Here is a 15,234-nt window from a genome sequence, read left to right as displayed (position 1 = left end):
CCAACCGTGGGCCGTACTTGACGCCCTTGGCCACAATCACCGGGATTCGGATCAGGCTTCCGGTCCCCCTCGTATACAGCCAGCCACAGCTTGGAGATTTGTCCGCCCGGAAGGGCGTCCAGGTCGAGCTTGGTGACAGTCGGAACATTGCCTTGGTCGGCAACGGGAAGGGCTTCGGTTGGCGTCAGAGCCATTTCGGGACCGATTTGCGGAGCTCTTTTTGGCCTTTGCCAGCAGCACCTGATCCAGCTCCGAGTTGGAAAAGAAGCGATAGGCCTTGATGACTGTCCACACATTCGAGACGTTGCCGTGTTCAATGTACTTTTGGAATTTCTGGAGCATCACAGTTTGAAACCGCCATCGGAAAGTAGCCGAGGTTTGTCAGGTCGCGGATCGCCAGCAACGGACGCTGCTTGGCCCGGCTGCGAGCACCATAGGAGTAGCCGCCGGTGCAGGCACCCATCGGCTTATGCAAGGGCTCACCTTGATGATTTTCTTGAATGCGACGATGTTGACCTCGCTGTACTCAAACAGCATCTCCAGGTTGGCAATTAGGTCCTCGATGTCCTTGAGCCTGGCTCGGACACGTGCAGGTATAATCGAGAGCAGAGAGACAGCCCGCAAGCAAGAGTCAGCCCAGTGCAGCAATGCATGGCATACCCCACAGACCCAGTCGTGGCAAGGAAGGCATTCCACCCCAGTGTTTGTTGGCAGCCCGATGGCCCGGGATATTCCCTGTCGGACGAATGCCGGAGTGCATGAGGTCCTATGTGAAGGCGATGCGTACCAAACCTCGCGATTGACTTGTGGACTCTTTCCCTGGATGGATTTGGGTCAAGAACGATTGAGGCATCAAGCAAAGAACATGAGCGCAAGAGCCGGCGGAGTATATGCAGAACAGCACCCATGTGGTCGTTTCTGAGCGTCAACGACCGACACTGGCCGGACGAATCAGCCCAGGCGAGGACACTTACACGGGCAACCAGCTCGGCCAGGCGGGCTCGTCCCTCGGTTTCCTTGATGACATACCATCCTTCGACCTTATCGGCCTCGACCTTCAGGAGTTCCGAGAATGTGTTTGTGAACTCGTCGATAGCGGCCATGTTGGGTGGCGGAGTGGGCTTGCGCTCGGCAGCGGGAACATCGGTATGGGACTCTGCCAATCATTGGAGAGGGGTGAGGCAAGCACGATGCCTACGAACCGGCCTCGAGTCCATGCTGCCGAATGGGCGGCACTTGTCCGGCTGTCGTCTGCAGCGTCAGCCACTCACTTGGATCGGTGCTGTCGCCGACACGGAAGGACTTGAGAGTGCCCTTGAGCGACTTGTAATCGACATAGTGGTCGTACCAGAGCGGCGAGGCTCGGAGCAGCAGCTGTTTCGAGAACTTCATTGCTTGCGTAGATGTGCCGAGTCCCGAGAGCGCGGAGCGACGTTGCGGATGGAGATGCAAGCGAAGCGGAGGCCTGAGCGCCGGGCGGATTGCTGGCATGGCCATCTGCCACCGGCCTGGGGTCAGCCGCGGCTCTGCAATTGGCACATCCTATTCCTGGATGCCGCGCCTGATGCCGCAGCCTGGCGCCGGGAATAGTGTGTGTCTGGCGACAGCCGGCGCATCCGAATGCTATTGTTGGGTCCTGGGCTTGTATTTGGGTCCCGGACGAGCTTGGGCACCTTGACAACGAGGGTAACGACCAATTCTGTCGGAGGACATTTGCGAGGTGGCGGACTTGCCAGTGGGGGTGCTGCCGCGCAGGGCGGCAAAGAGCGCCATCGAAAGAACATTTGCGTAGGGGCCCAACGAGAGAGGCTCTATCCAGCGCATATGGAGATCCTCCTTGGGAGCCGATCCGCCGCATCGGTCTGCCCAGCACCAACACAAATCCCACGTCGTATCCCACGTCGTATCCCACGTCGTATCCCACGTCGTATCCCACACCGCATCCAACACCGCCACCACCAACACCGCCAAGACCCGCATCGGCGGACCAATCAGCAGCGGCGTCTTCGCGCCCTTGCCCTTCCGTGCTCGTTCCGTGTCAGCAAGGCGGCGTGTCACGGCCTGTGGCCCGCCCAAACCGGCGCTTGCGCCCCCGCACTCCCTGATTCCGTCCTCATCCGGCCTCCCTTCCATCCATCCATCCATCCCGCCCCCGCCCCAAGAACCCCTCAACGGGCCATTCTGCGTCATGTCCACCGGCCTGGTCCAGCGTCGAAGAGGAGAGGAGGAGGAGGAGATTCTGGAGATAACCAGGATTTTGACATCCCCTCCGCCTCCGTCCGGAAGCAGAGCTTCGAAACCCCCCCTGCAGCAGGCGCTGACAGGTCCACAACTGCTGCAAGCTATGACGAGGACAATGGCAAAGGCGCCAAGCTCGACAAGAACAAGCTGACGCTTATGGAGGAGGTTCTGCTTCTGGGACTGAAGGACTCTCAAGTGAGTCTGCGGTGCGCTTTCTGGTGGCTCGGTGTTTCGATCAAGACAATGTCCGCTCGATCCACAGCCACGAACGCTTTCTGGCCAAGCCTGTGTTCTTGGCGACAACCCCCAAAGTCTGGATCGATCGTGCTTGATCCTTAAGGGCCGTCGATTTGCTTCTTGCTCATCCTGCTGCTCATGTTTCCGGCTGTTGTTGTCGGAGCCGTGCGTCCTCTGGGCGCCTCTGGGCGCCTCTGATATCCTTGCCTGGGCGCTGGCCGCGGATGTTGCATTCCAAACGGCGCTGACCCCCAGTACCCATTCTGTTGCGCTGGCTCGCCAGGGATATCTGTCGTTCTGGAATGACAACATATCATATGTCTTGCGAGGCGCCATCCTGATGGAGCTCTCCTTCCGAGGTCGCATTGGCACTATAAAGGATATTCGCAAGCGCCCCTTTGTCGAACGCCTCGTCGAGGTCGTGGATGATCGAAGCACTGGCGAGGTCTTGTTGGACGAGGCTGTGAGGATTATGAAGCAAGACAAGCAAAGCGTTGGCAACTGGATCGACTTGATGAGTGGTGCGTACATTGTGCTGATCTACTGTCGCAGCCCGGCGACAACTGCACAGTAGGCCGCACGAAGGACCTGGCGCTGCAGCTCGCGGGTCGTCGTTCGACATATCATCCTCACGACCCATAATCCTCACCGCCTGTGTGCTCGCATCCAGGCGAAACGTGGAATCTCATGAAGATCGGATTTCAGCTCAAGCAGGTTCGCGAACGTATTGCCAAGGGTTTGGTCGACAAAGGTGTCTTGCGAACCGAGAAACGAAACTTTGTTCTCTTCGATATGGCCACACATCCCGTTGCCGACCACAGCGCCAAGGAAATCCTGATCAAGAGAATCGTCGATGCTTTGCTTGGCCGTGGCCCCATCCCGGACAGAAGGACAATCGCCTTGGTTTGCGCCGCCTATGCTGCCAATGTTCTCGAGAACGCCCTGGTTGGATTGAGCCATTCGCAGCGAGAGGTTGCGTACGAAAAGGTCGACGAGATCATCCTGGAGCACGCCTCGCTGACGGACAAAGCCAAGAGCATGGGGACAACAGAGATCATGGCTGGAGTGCTATCAGTGTACCAAAAGATGGACTCGATCTTGTAGTGCCTTTCCCGCACCTGGTTTTGGCTTCCGCGCTCGACCGTCTCTGGCTCTTTCTCTCCATCTCCCTGCCCTAATACGAAGCACCTGCCCGTTTCACAATCTGTACAAAGTGCAATTGAATGAAATCAAATGGAGTGATGCCAAAGCTGGAGGCTGGCTGTCGCTATTGCGTCGCGACCACAGCTTGTTCAGAAGGAAACGAGATAGTGGTGTCCCTGAGCGCCCTTCAGATCAGCTGCCGGATAGGATGATTTCTCGACGCCCAGATAGGTCGGGTCGCACGGGCCGCCCGCTGTGACTTTTTGGTCTGTTGGTGGTGAAACTGCTAGATCCGCCGGTTTACTCTTCTTTGGCAGCCATAGACCGAAGTACCGCTGCGTTCGCTTGCCCCGTTTCGTCGACCAGCCTGGAAAACTCAGAAGCCTTGTTCTGCAGCAGCACTCGCGGCGAGTCGTATTCGACCACGTTGCCAGTATCGAGCACCAGAATCTTGTCATAATCGACGATGGTGTTCAGGCGATGCGCGATCGTGAGTACCGTCGAGCCTCGGAAGTCTTCTCGGAGTGACGATTGAATGAGCTGCGCAAGGTGTATGTCTGTTAACATCGATTGGCTGCAAGCCAAGGATCTCGAAATTCTCAGGCTTGCGGCAGGGGCTTGGTACATCCATCCTCGCACATCTTCGCCGACAGGGGCCATTGTCGATGCAATACGCACGATATACTGGTCCTTTACAGCTGCGCGAATGGCTTACCTTGTCGGTTTCAAAGTCCACATTGGCAGTGCACTCATCCAGAATAATCACCCGAGGCCGGCGCAGCATTGCTCGAGCAAGGCACATCAATTGACGCTGTCCGACGCTGAGGTTCTCGCCCAGACTGGCCACTGTGGCGTCAAGTTTGCCGTCCATGGCCGTAACGGCAGCTTTCAGGCCGGAACGAGCCAAGACATCCCATAGGTCGCTGTCGCTGTGCTCCGAGAACGGGTCGAGATTCGTCCGGATTGACCCTGAGAACAGAATGGGGTCCTGGGGTATGATTGTGATCCGGGATCGAAGATCGCGCAGCGATAGCTGGCAAATATCGATGCCATCGATCAAGATGCGTCCTCCACACGGATTCACCATCCGGAAGAGCACAAACATGAGCGACGACTTGCCCGATCCGGTTCTTCCAACCTGGGGGAATATGCGATGCAGTACCCGGTGATCAGTACTCTTCAGACAAACCAATGGAGTTGCCATGGCTGCACATCCAGCTGAGCCTCTGGAGCAACCAACGCAAGCATTGCATTCGCTGGCAATACAATTTCGTTGGGACAGGTTGATCTCACGGCAATCTGAGGACGTCATCCAAAGCGTTGTGCATTACATACCACCCCAATCTTGGCCCTGGGCAGAATGTCGATGCTGACGGCATTGAGAACAAGAGGCATATCGGGCTGATATCTCATCTCGACGCCTTCGAAAGTGATCGAGCCGTTGCTTGGCCAGTTGTCTGGTGGATGCACTGTGGCAGCATCATCTTCGATAACGAGTTGTGAGGAATAGTATTCAAGGCGCTCGACTGCATTGAGCTGCATCTCGAGATCGGTGAATGTTCGCATGCACTGGTTGAGCTGCATGTTGACTTGCAGGCAGTACGAAAGCATGAGACCAATGACGGCTGAAGAAATGGTTGTCTAAGAGACGGCGACAAAACATTAGTGATAGTGCCGATGGCGATGTCAAGAACGATAGATGGGGGAGGTACAGAGAGCGAAGGAGGTACGAGGCAGGAGGAAGACGATGCCCACCGCGCCAACACCGCCAAAGCCACCAACACCACCTACTCGGAATATAACGGCATAGATAGACACGACAAGGATCAGGATCGATCCAATCAGATCGAGGCGGATCGACATCCATCGTTGGCCATGGAAGATCAGAAATTGCGGTTCGTTGTTGCTGTCGATAAGCGTGTGAGCCTTGGCTTGGAAACGGTCTTGCTGGTTGTAGGCCCGGATGGTGGTCATCCCCGAGAGCGTCATGGTAAAGTGGGCAAAGAGCGGGGCTCTTGGAAATGCTCTCCATGCGTTTGAGCTGAATCGAGGACGTTCGGTAGAGCTTCTGGATGTAGTAATATAGGCCAGCCATAGGTTGCCATCACCAGAATCAGCCAGCCCTGGGTCGAGACGCCAATTGTGATCAAGGTTGACAGGAGAGTGGCGACAGAGAGGGCGAAGCCGCTCGATACCTTGATCAAGGAGTTGTCCACAATATCTTGGTCGCGCGAAAGTCGGTTGACGATGCGACCCAACGGCGTGGTGTCGAAAAACGAAATCGGAGACTTCAAAACCCGGGTAAGGGCCCATTCGTGCATGGTTCGGGCAGCACGGACGCCACCCATGACGCAGAGATAGTAGTACACCAACGTGACGGCCGAGGCCGTTAGCCCCAGGGCGACATATATCCCAATGTAGCCATTTTGGGAGAGCGAGGGAAGCAGCATCGACGACCAAATCACAAGCCAGTAGTCGGTCGAGACGCGAAGGCCTTGAGTGAATATCAGCGTGACAATGATGGCGCCAAAGAAGTAAGGATGGCCCATTGCTGAAAAGTACTTTTTGAGGACAATGCGGCCGATGCCTCCAGTCATGCGTTCCTCCTCTTGGATCAGCTTCCGGCCGGATTTTTCCTCAGGCTCGTCGGTACGGTCGTCGATCTCAAGTTCTTTTCCTTCCTGCTTCTTGGACTCGGTTTGCTCCGATGGTGTTTCATGAACGCCGCCGTACTCCTTCATCAAGCCGGCCAGGACGCTGCTTTGGGACATGAGCTCTTGGAACGACCCTTGTTCGGCGATACGCCCTTGCTGCATGATGATGATGTAATCGCACTGCGGCAGACAATGGAGCTGATGTGTGACGAGCACCCGGGTCTTGCCGCCGAGCGCCTTAAGAATGAGGTTGTCGAAGATGTGTCGGCCGACGTGGGCGTCGACGGCTGAGAGCGGGTCGTCAAGCAAAACAATGTCGGCGTCGCTGTTAAGCTAGTCGGGCAAGCGAGATCCGCTGCTTTTGTCCTCCGCTCAGATTGATGCCCTTTTCACCCACTTCGGTTTGATCGCCGCCGGGCAGGATCTCAAAGTCCCGCGTGAGTGCACAGGCTTGGACGCAGCGGGCATACTTTTCCCGGTCCATCTGCTTGCCAAACAGAATGTTTTCCTCAATGGTTGCGTTCATAATCCAGGCTTGCTGTGGACAGAGTCCGACGGATCCCGAGAACGTGACCGAGCCGCTGCGATATTGCATATCTCCAACCAAAGCACTGAGCAGGGAGGATTTGCCTGACCCAACCGGTCCAACAACGGCACACAGCGAGCCGCGCTTCAGCTGGATATTGACCGAAGACAGTCGCCCCTGGGTCTCAGGGGCCGCAATGACATCGGATTCAGAGTCTGCGTGCTCTCCAGCCATCTCGGGCTCGTGATCCTTTCGATCAAAAGTTTCGCTTTCCAAGGCTTTGGCGGGGACGGCTTGCTTCTTCGGGAAGGCAAAGCGAAGCCGGGACTTGTTGGCGGGCAGTGGAGTCGCCGGCTCAGCGTAAGGTGGGCACCAGACAAATTCACCGCGGTCGATGGAGACCGAAGGCTCCATGGCTTTGTCTACAGTGGGCTCGAAATCGATTTCGGGAGCCTCGAGGAACTCTTGAAGTCGATCGATGGCGACTTTGGCATCAGCAAAGGACCTGGATCATAGACATACATGTAAGCATGCGTTTGAGGGGCAAAGTGGACACGACACAGTTGGCCAGGTGAAAGTTGCATCTGATTGCCGCTCAAACGACTGGGATGGTTGGCTTGTGATTCAGGTACATACGAAAAGATCATTGGGAAGATGAAGGCGGGAATGCGCAGAGCATTGAAGAGCGACAAGGCCGAGAAGATCTGCAAAGCATGTCAATGTCTCGTGAGCAGCGTGCCGAATCCATTTTGGTGCTCGGCAAGTTTGCATGCTGAGGCAGCGGTGGTGTACAAAACGTGATGGGCGGATGCAGATTCAAAGCGATAGCCCATTTGGCTCCGCACACCCCCCTATAACTGACCGTCGAAGCGTTGAAGGAATCGGTGGTCAGGGAATACACAACGAATGTGACGATACTTGCAGTGACTGGAACGACAAAGCCAATGGTGCTATTGACCCCTTCGATCATGCTGAGGCACACGATGGGGGGGGGAAGACAGAGCCAAGTAAGTATAGCGCGCAGTGGCAGCGTTGCTGTGGGATAGTAGCAGCGAACTGAGCTCTGCTGATGTGACCCCAGAGAACATAGCACTCGAGAGTAAGGCGAAAGCGACCAAAAACATCCAGAGCACAGACCGAATATCGCACATGCTCGACGCAAATACACCGCGTGCAGCGGCACCGTACATACTTGACCGATGCCACCTTTTTCAGCTCGGCGGAACGCTGCGAAAAGATTCGCTCAAGGAAAGTGGGCTCCCAGTGGAAGAATTTGACAACGCGAATGCCTTGTAGAATCTCTTGGGTGAGCTTGACTCGTTTATCGGTTATTTCAACCAGATCCTTGCGATACCTCATCCGAAGGGTGGTGATGAAGGCCTGGATCGGACCCAACAGGAAAATAATGACGACACCGGCTAGAGCCGATGGGCTGGATAGCGGAAAAAAAAAGGAGAGCAAGAGATATTGGAACTGCAATGTTAGCTGGCTACTCAGTCGCGGAGCTTGAGATACGGGCGGGCCGGAGCAGTTCGAGTGGCAAAGTTAAGGAGAGGAATATGAAAACCACTTTGTGCTTGACAGCGTACCCGAGAAGAGCGAGCAGGATGCCGATGTTGGTCAGGATATTAACGGGCATGCACCAGAGATCATGGAACCAGCTGAAGAAGAGCTCGACACGGGCCACATCGGTGGCCAAGATTGTTGCAATTTTGCCAGAGTCGTATTTCTGTTGGTGGCGAGTCGATATGTCGAGGGCAAAGGCAGGAACGGGTCAGGTGTGATGAAGCAGGGGGCTGTCGAGTCGTCGAAATCCCGCAGGAGCAATCCAGGTCGACATCGCGATATCTACCTGACGAGCCTCCGGAGAGAGACGCATACTCTTGTGGAAGACGGCGCTGGAGAGCACGGAGCGGGCGGCCATACCCGTGACGGTGATTTGTGCAAAGTACCAGTTGAGGGTCAGGCTCGTCAAGATAGGAACAAGAAACATCCCAAAAGCAAGAAGCACGCCAGTCCCGGCTGGGGGAGGACTGCCTGTTTGGCTCGAGACCACAAAGTTGACCAGGGCCTGGAGAACCAAGGGGCTGTGAACAGAGAAGGCATGGGCGACAGGAGCGGCCGGGAGTTAAGCCAACGCATCGGCACGGGGTACTCCTGAGAAGCGAGTGCTTGAGACAGCGATGACAACATCGGCCATTGCTCACGAGGGAAAGGGAGGCAGATGCGGGCGAGGAACTAAGGTGGCAACGCAGACCTGATCAGGATTGAGTTGTCGCAAATCCAACAGAGAATGCCCACAGGATAGAGCCGGCGACCAAACAGCTTGTGCAGCGTCCAGACGACGCTCGGCGGCTTGATCTTTGTTGGCTTGACCCATGGAAAAGTCTTGAATGGGAAAGGGCGCTGCTGGTCGTATGCATTTTGCTGCTCACTCCATATACGCTCAAACTTGGCATAAAGCTGAGGGCCAATACAGGTCGTTGAAGGGGTGGAGGTGGCGGAGGGGCACGGTTGGTGATGAGGCTTGGGAGAATAATCGAACAAAGCGCCAAGCAGGGCAGAGTGGCGGCCAAAGGCGAGGGGGAAGGAAGGAGGCAAAGACGAACCCACCTCGGCAGAGCGGATATCCTTGGGGAGCAGATGCAGATCGTCGAAGGACAGAGGGCGCTTCTTGCCAGTCATGAAGACGCCGTCCATCCAAAACCATAGCAGCTTGGAGAGCAGATTGGCCTGCTCCCACTTGGAGGGCTGCTTAGCACGGAGTTGAGCCATTGGAAGGGTCCAGGAACAGCGCTTTGGAATAGATGAGGCTGCAGACCGCGAAGGAGGACGTTGGTACGGCTTGGGCGGGGAGCGGACAGCAGGCAGCGAAAGGTTTTATACCTGCCCAACCGACCCATGATCCAAGGGAGCAACGCTACAGGGCGACAAGCAAATCGGGCTGGGTCGCGCGGGTTGCGCAAGATCCACGACGGAGCAGGCAGTGCAGACACGAGCACTGCTTCCGTGGACATGGGGGACGGCAGCCACATGCCAGATCGATGGTCATGGACACGCCCATGACAAACACGGCCACGGCGCCACCACATGGATGCTGCCGTGGGCCAGCTGGATCGAATGGGTCGGCTAGGTGGATCGAATGGGCTCGTCGAATCACGTGCGTGGCGCCTGTTGTGGAACGGCCATGCCGCTCAGCCACGCTCAGCCATCGATCTGGGAACAATCCTGCACCGATCTCACATCATGCCCAGCCCCGATGGTGACCTAGCGGAAATGCCCTTCTCGGACTCGGCTGATCTGCCGGCGCAGATCCCGAATCTCGAAAACCCAATACCGTACACCTTAGGTACGCACCAACTCGCACTGGCCTGTCGGCGCTTCATTTACACCGCCCGCAACCACAGCTGCAACCCATCGCCGGTCGCAATCGTAGCTGTGCAGTCGCACGCTTGTTCTGGTGCTGATCATGTCTCTTTGGCTCCAGTCAACAGCCGTCCGCTCGACAACACCCAATTTATTGCGCCGTACGTGCCTTGCTCGCTGCAGGTTGTGCAGGCTGTCCTGAGATTCGCAAACATCCAGAGTAGCGATGTCCTTGTCGATCTGGGTAAGCCTTATTGTCTTGCAGTTGGCGGATCCGCTTCTCTGTTCTTGGATCTGAATCGAGCTCGCTCAACGCCTCGCTCTTCCGCCTCGTTCAGGATGCGGAGATGGGCGAATCCTCTTTGCCGCCCACGAGTCCGATCGGCCGCCGGCATTCAGTGTCGGAATTGAACTCGATCCCTATCTCGTCAAGCACGCCAAAGAGAAGGCGCTGCAGCTCGAGCGCCAAGAACGCATCGCTTTCATCGAGCAGGATATGTTCACCGTCAACCTGGATCAGCTCGAGCTCGACAGTGGTCAATGCACTGCTACCGTCCTGATTCTCTACCTCCTCCCAACGGGTCTCGACAAGCTCAAGCCGCAACTCCATCGATGGCTTAACGGAGGGCCCCTGCCAACCTCTGGCGATGCGGACTGCCATTTGAGCAGCACTCCTCCAAAGCTGACTCGATCGTGGTCGGAATCGTCGTGGTTGCTGTTCTCCAAGCTCTGCCGCTCGGTATCACTGGCCCTCCGATCCAATGAAGTTCGAGAATCCAGTTGCTCCCCGAACCGCCGAATTATCACCATCACTTACTCTATTCCAGGCTGGGAGCCCAGCGAAGCTGTCGAAGCCAAGGCAGCCGCCACTAATACTGCCGGAGGTACCCACGGCTGGAACGTCAACCACTGGTTGTTTCGCTATGACAAGACCAGCGTGGCCTCGACTCAATGACCGAATGTCTCGCGCACAACCAACCGTCACCCGAGACTGTTGGTCACGCATCCGGCGAAAGGCTTGATGCCTAGAGATGGAGGCTTATTTATGTATCTTGATTTTCAGTCGAATTCGCTGCAATCATAAATTCTTTGGCCGAGGCCACGATTATGCTGGTTGAGGCCGGTGAACCAACAATCCGGCGTGATTGACGGCCGCAAGCCCTGAGTACCGATCCCGGCAACCGGGGGTCTATCAAAGTCCAGTGATGGGGGAATGTGGCCGAACGGGGAGAGCGGAGCACCTCATCGGGCTTGGAAGAGCATCGCATGCACTTTGGTGGTGATTCCCCTGAGCAGGCGGACTCATGACGAGTGCGACTGAAACCAGGACGAGCTCAGGGTGACATGCTCATCACGTGATTTCAGACCGAGGAGCGAGAGCGCGGCGAGAGCGCCGTCTTCTCGTCTCCTGCATTTCGCCACCCAAGCCCAAGCCCAAACGCAGCCGGTGCTGGCCTGGCTTGATCTCCCAGCCGGCTCCACAGCACTCGACCCCGGCTCTCGGCCTCAACGGTACACCATGAGTGGAAGCACCACTAGTCTGCTGCGGCGGCACTCGATGTACGGCACAGAAGATCGAATCGTGCTGGATCTGGGCTCTCGATATCTCAAGTGCGGCTTCTCGGGAGAATCCAAGCCGAGACATGTTCTGCCTGTTGCCATTCCAGTCTTCTCTCAAGACGGCTCTCGGTCGGGAAAGAAGGTGGGAGTGGACAATGAAGCTACAGCTGGCTAACGAAAGATAGGGGGCGGGGTTGACCTTGACGCCAACCCGTTGAGCAAACCTGACAGACGCTCGTTTTGGCGGTAATACTTGCCGACCCGGGCCCGTTCGCCACTCGGGCGACATATTCACATAACCATCTCGTTGTAGATGGTGACGCTGTTTCAGCTCGAGAGCGACCCCGCAGTGCTCGAGTCCATTCGAAATGTCCTCTCGGACCTCTTTTACCAAACGTTTCATCAGTAAGCGAGCTGTGATTTGAAGCGACGAGGTGGCGCGGTGCTTGGGAATGATGGATAACAATCGCCATCATCCATTATCTCTTGAAATGAAATCGTTGGTTACCATGTCCCTCTTACATTATTACGTCGGCTCAAACACGGCTTTAGATACCTGCTGACAGATCCCAAGCAAAGGAGTGTCATCATTTGCGAAAACTTGTTGATGCCTATTGCGATTAAGAAATTGATCTGTGACGTGCTCTTCAACGAACTGGAGGTATCTTTATACGCAGTGCCTGCACTAGCTGATGCATGGTGACATGGGGTATCGTTGGAAATGATTTGGAGGAGATGTACAAAAGTCGATATCTGTGCACCGCCACTGGTTAGGGCGCCTGGCAGCCAGAAATGTACTAACTCGCTGCCGGTGTGGTTTGGCTTCAGGTTCCATCAATATCATTTGTGCCGTCACACGTTCTTGCGCTCTTGGCTTGCGGAAAAACAACAGGACTGGTGGTGGATATTGGTCACCTGGAGCTTTCGGTACTCCCGGTATGGTGACATGGGTTTCTATGAATCCATCAAGTGTCGATTGCTGAAGGCTCCTATCGCAATCCTTTCATACAGCGATAGCCTCTGCCGCCTGTCACCAACCATGGACTCGTCGCTATTGTGTCGGCCACTGCGACAACCTCAAACCATCCATGCTCACGAGAACGTTCTTGCTCTTCCCGGCCATATAGATATACGATGGACGGCCACTGTTCCGGCAAATGAAAACACTTCCAATTGCAGGCCACTCGGTCACAACAAGACTGAAACTACTACTCAAGAACCATGGCAAGGTGCTGCAAGATGGGGTGGACATGGTCCCAATCGAGGACAGCTTCGTAGAGAAACTGAGCAACGAGTTTTACGAGAATTTGAAGGCGCAGGTCTGCTTTGTGGGAGCCTTTCCCACATTTGAGGACGTGTCTTTTGAGAACCGCGAGGCAGCATTTCCATATCGCGAGAAGCTCTACGAGTACACCGTCTACAAGAGCGAAACGCGGCCCGTCCATGTCACCGTTGACTCGAACGACAAGCTCTGGGTGCCCGGCTGGGTGCGTGAGCGTAGCGCCGAAGTACTATTTGAAGGTGACGACGACGGTGTGTCAGTTGCCAACGTGATTCTGGAGGCCATCATACAGGTACGAGAGGATTTTGGCAACATTCTGGGTGTGTAGGAATCGATTCGACTTCCTAGTTTGGGCACCACCATGAAGAGACTAGAGCAGTTAGTGCCAAAAGCGTGGTGGAGCAGTCGCATCCATGACTACCCACACGATCAAGGGCACAGACTAATGCGTATGCATAACTACCAGTGTCCCCGGGACATTCGCATGGACCTCTATCGCAATGTGCTCTTGATTGGAGGAACCTCGATGTTGCCAGGGTTCCATCAACGATTGCAGGAGCACATCTACCGCCTACTGGAGGAAAGCCCACGTTACAATTGGAATCGCAGATCACAGGCCAACTGGTCCATCATCAAAACGATTTTCAAGGCCAACTGCCTGGCCTGGACAGGTGGATCGCTGATGGGCGTGATGAAATGGACAGGCCGAGGAGAGCTAAAGCGGGAGAACTATGAAAGAAATGGCGAGATCCCCGATTGGAGCTGTCTTTCAACCGAAGAATAGCACGAGAGGCTTTGAAACGACATGTTGGTTGGCGACAAGGTGGGCGTATTGAATTTAGGATTTCAAGATCACACTCTGATTGTTTGCAAAGTATGGTTGGCATTTGGGGTTGGCTGTTGCCACAACGAAAGGGGGGGACAAACGAGGAAGCGAGAGCGGGAAACTGGCGGGAAACGGGACAGACAAGCGACTGGAAGGCGACGGTGAGCACGGGCGGACTGGAAGGCGAGTTGACCAGAATGCTCCACTTGCTGCGCCCTGCCAAACATGAGGGCATCACCATTGATATATCGTGGGAACTAAGTTAATCATGGTGGGCCGGCGGGTGAACTTGCTCGCTCGCGTGCGCGCCCCGACCATCGCAACATGTGGCAATTGGGCCGAGTCGTCACATCATCCTAACCATAAACTACTTTCGAGACCGGGAGAGAGACTTGGGCCTGTCCGGGTATCGCTGATGGAACTGTTGCACCATGTGCGGGGCTCTCTTCAGATTTTCGAGAGATTCCCAGGCGGACTTCAATATTGGGTACGCCTTCCAGGTAACCAAGTACAGGATCACACACGGGACTTTTGCGAGGATAAATTCCTTCGACTTTATGCTCGATGTGTCTTTCAGCTTTGGTTGAGGAAGGGGGTGGAGGGATACGATGAGGGATGCGTGAGGTCACGCGATGTCGAGCAGCAAACATGAAATACCTAAAAGATCCGATAGTGGGGTGTGGGCTCAAACTCACAAGCAACTTTATGGACCATTCTCTTGACCATTTATGAAACGAATGGGTTCGGAGTCCAGCTTGTCATGGGGGGAGTGGCCTTGATATTGAGGCGGCGCAAACTGTCACGGACGAGCAATGACTTGGGTGGGTAGGACGGCAGGCGAGCAGGGACCGAAGACGGATACAGGCCGAGGGTTTTGAACACTCAGGATGGAAGCGAGGCGGAGGCAGAGTGAGAGAAGTTGCTCGTTAATTGAGAGATGCGACAGATAGTCAAAGCGGGAGAATACAGATGATACGATATGTTGGGCCTCTCGAGCGACAGGGCTGACAACTTAATCAAGTCAGGACAAGAGAGAATCGGTGAATGGAACCAGATCGAAGTTCCGACCCTGCATCTTCCTATCCGCTTGTAAAGGTGATGTGACGTACACGCCAATTGGTGACAAAGCAAAACTTGAGCACCTGGAAGTACTCATGCGCCTCCGCTGGTTGCAGGTCCGCGAAGTGCTCGCAATGCTCATTAGAGTCAAGGAGGTACTCTGTCAAAGATTCACTGATGCGACCAATCAAAATGGCGTCATATACGGCAGCCGGATCGATGGAACCGCCAAACCGGTACATTCGACTGTCGCATCACAGAATCGAGATAGAATCAAAAAAAGAAGAACACGAAGGAACTTTATTGATTTTAACAAGGCGAGGATCGACAGTCAAGTGTG

The 15,234-nt window shown here is 55.3% G+C and overlaps 5 protein-coding genes across 5 annotated transcripts; 3 read left to right on the top strand and 2 right to left on the bottom strand.

The window, feature by feature from the left end:
- Positions 1-40: 40 nt before the first annotated feature.
- BJ171DRAFT_607522 (uncharacterized protein) lies at positions 41-1,392 on the bottom strand (the record flags this gene model as incomplete). Its single annotated transcript, XM_053115232.1, has 6 exons — positions 41-128; positions 241-333; positions 484-574; positions 788-819; positions 975-1,156; positions 1,272-1,392. Coding segments are annotated over 6 exons (606 nt in total), but the record flags the coding sequence as incomplete, so codon positions are not given.
- A 659-nt stretch (positions 1,393-2,051) lies between these two features.
- On the top strand, positions 2,052-3,582 carry BJ171DRAFT_469317 (Golgi phosphoprotein 3; the record flags this gene model as incomplete). Its single annotated transcript, XM_053108570.1, has 3 exons — positions 2,052-2,436; positions 2,762-2,999; positions 3,149-3,582. Exons 1-3 carry the CDS (start codon positions 2,398-2,400, stop codon positions 3,580-3,582), a joined length of 711 nt encoding a protein of 236 aa, XP_052961491.1. The 5' UTR covers positions 2,052-2,397.
- A 339-nt stretch (positions 3,583-3,921) lies between these two features.
- On the bottom strand, positions 3,922-9,576 carry BJ171DRAFT_620130 (P-loop containing nucleoside triphosphate hydrolase protein; the record flags this gene model as incomplete). The annotated part of the gene is made up of 13 exons (XM_053115412.1): positions 3,922-4,161; positions 4,337-4,759; positions 4,957-5,262; positions 5,413-5,568; positions 5,730-6,608; positions 6,673-7,306; positions 7,438-7,505; positions 7,664-7,772; positions 7,994-8,233; positions 8,391-8,530; positions 8,654-8,888; positions 9,059-9,264; positions 9,415-9,576. The coding sequence occupies 13 exons, from the start codon at positions 9,574-9,576 to the stop codon at positions 3,922-3,924; spliced, it is 3,798 nt and encodes a 1,265-aa protein (XP_052961490.1).
- A 455-nt stretch (positions 9,577-10,031) lies between these two features.
- BJ171DRAFT_547073 (uncharacterized protein) lies at positions 10,032-11,275 on the top strand. The gene is made up of 3 exons (XM_053113023.1): positions 10,032-10,150; positions 10,289-10,411; positions 10,506-11,275. The coding sequence occupies exons 1-3, from the start codon at positions 10,048-10,050 to the stop codon at positions 11,120-11,122; spliced, it is 843 nt and encodes a 280-aa protein (XP_052961489.1). The 5' UTR covers positions 10,032-10,047; the 3' UTR covers positions 11,123-11,275.
- Positions 11,276-11,619: 344 nt separating this feature from the next.
- On the top strand, positions 11,620-13,793 carry BJ171DRAFT_620123 (actin family; the record flags this gene model as incomplete). Its single annotated transcript, XM_053115411.1, has 6 exons — positions 11,620-11,869; positions 12,041-12,132; positions 12,280-12,388; positions 12,556-12,663; positions 12,855-13,301; positions 13,476-13,793. Exons 1-6 carry the CDS (start codon positions 11,687-11,689, stop codon positions 13,791-13,793), a joined length of 1,257 nt encoding a protein of 418 aa, XP_052961488.1. The 5' UTR covers positions 11,620-11,686.
- Positions 13,794-15,234: the final 1,441 nt, after the last annotated feature.

The sequence above is a fragment of the Polychytrium aggregatum genome (assembly GCF_025602895.1).
Source record: "Polychytrium aggregatum strain JEL109 chromosome Unknown BJ171scaffold_196, whole genome shotgun sequence".
Classification (NCBI taxonomy): Eukaryota; Fungi; Chytridiomycota; class Chytridiomycetes; order Polychytriales; genus Polychytrium; species Polychytrium aggregatum.
This window is presented reverse-complemented; position numbering and strand designations above follow the sequence as displayed.

Bases quoted from the DNA above. Each gene is read 5' to 3' on its own strand.
- BJ171DRAFT_547073 (XM_053113023.1), top strand. From the start codon at position 10,048: ATGCCCAGCCCCGATGGTGACCTAGCGGAAATGCCCTTCTCGGACTCG. The intron at 10,151-10,288 runs GTACGCACCAAC...CTTTGGCTCCAG, and splicing joins CCCAATACCGTACACCTTAG to TCAACAGCCGTCCGCTCGAC. The intron at 10,412-10,505 runs GTAAGCCTTATT...CGCCTCGTTCAG, and splicing joins CGATGTCCTTGTCGATCTGG to GATGCGGAGATGGGCGAATC.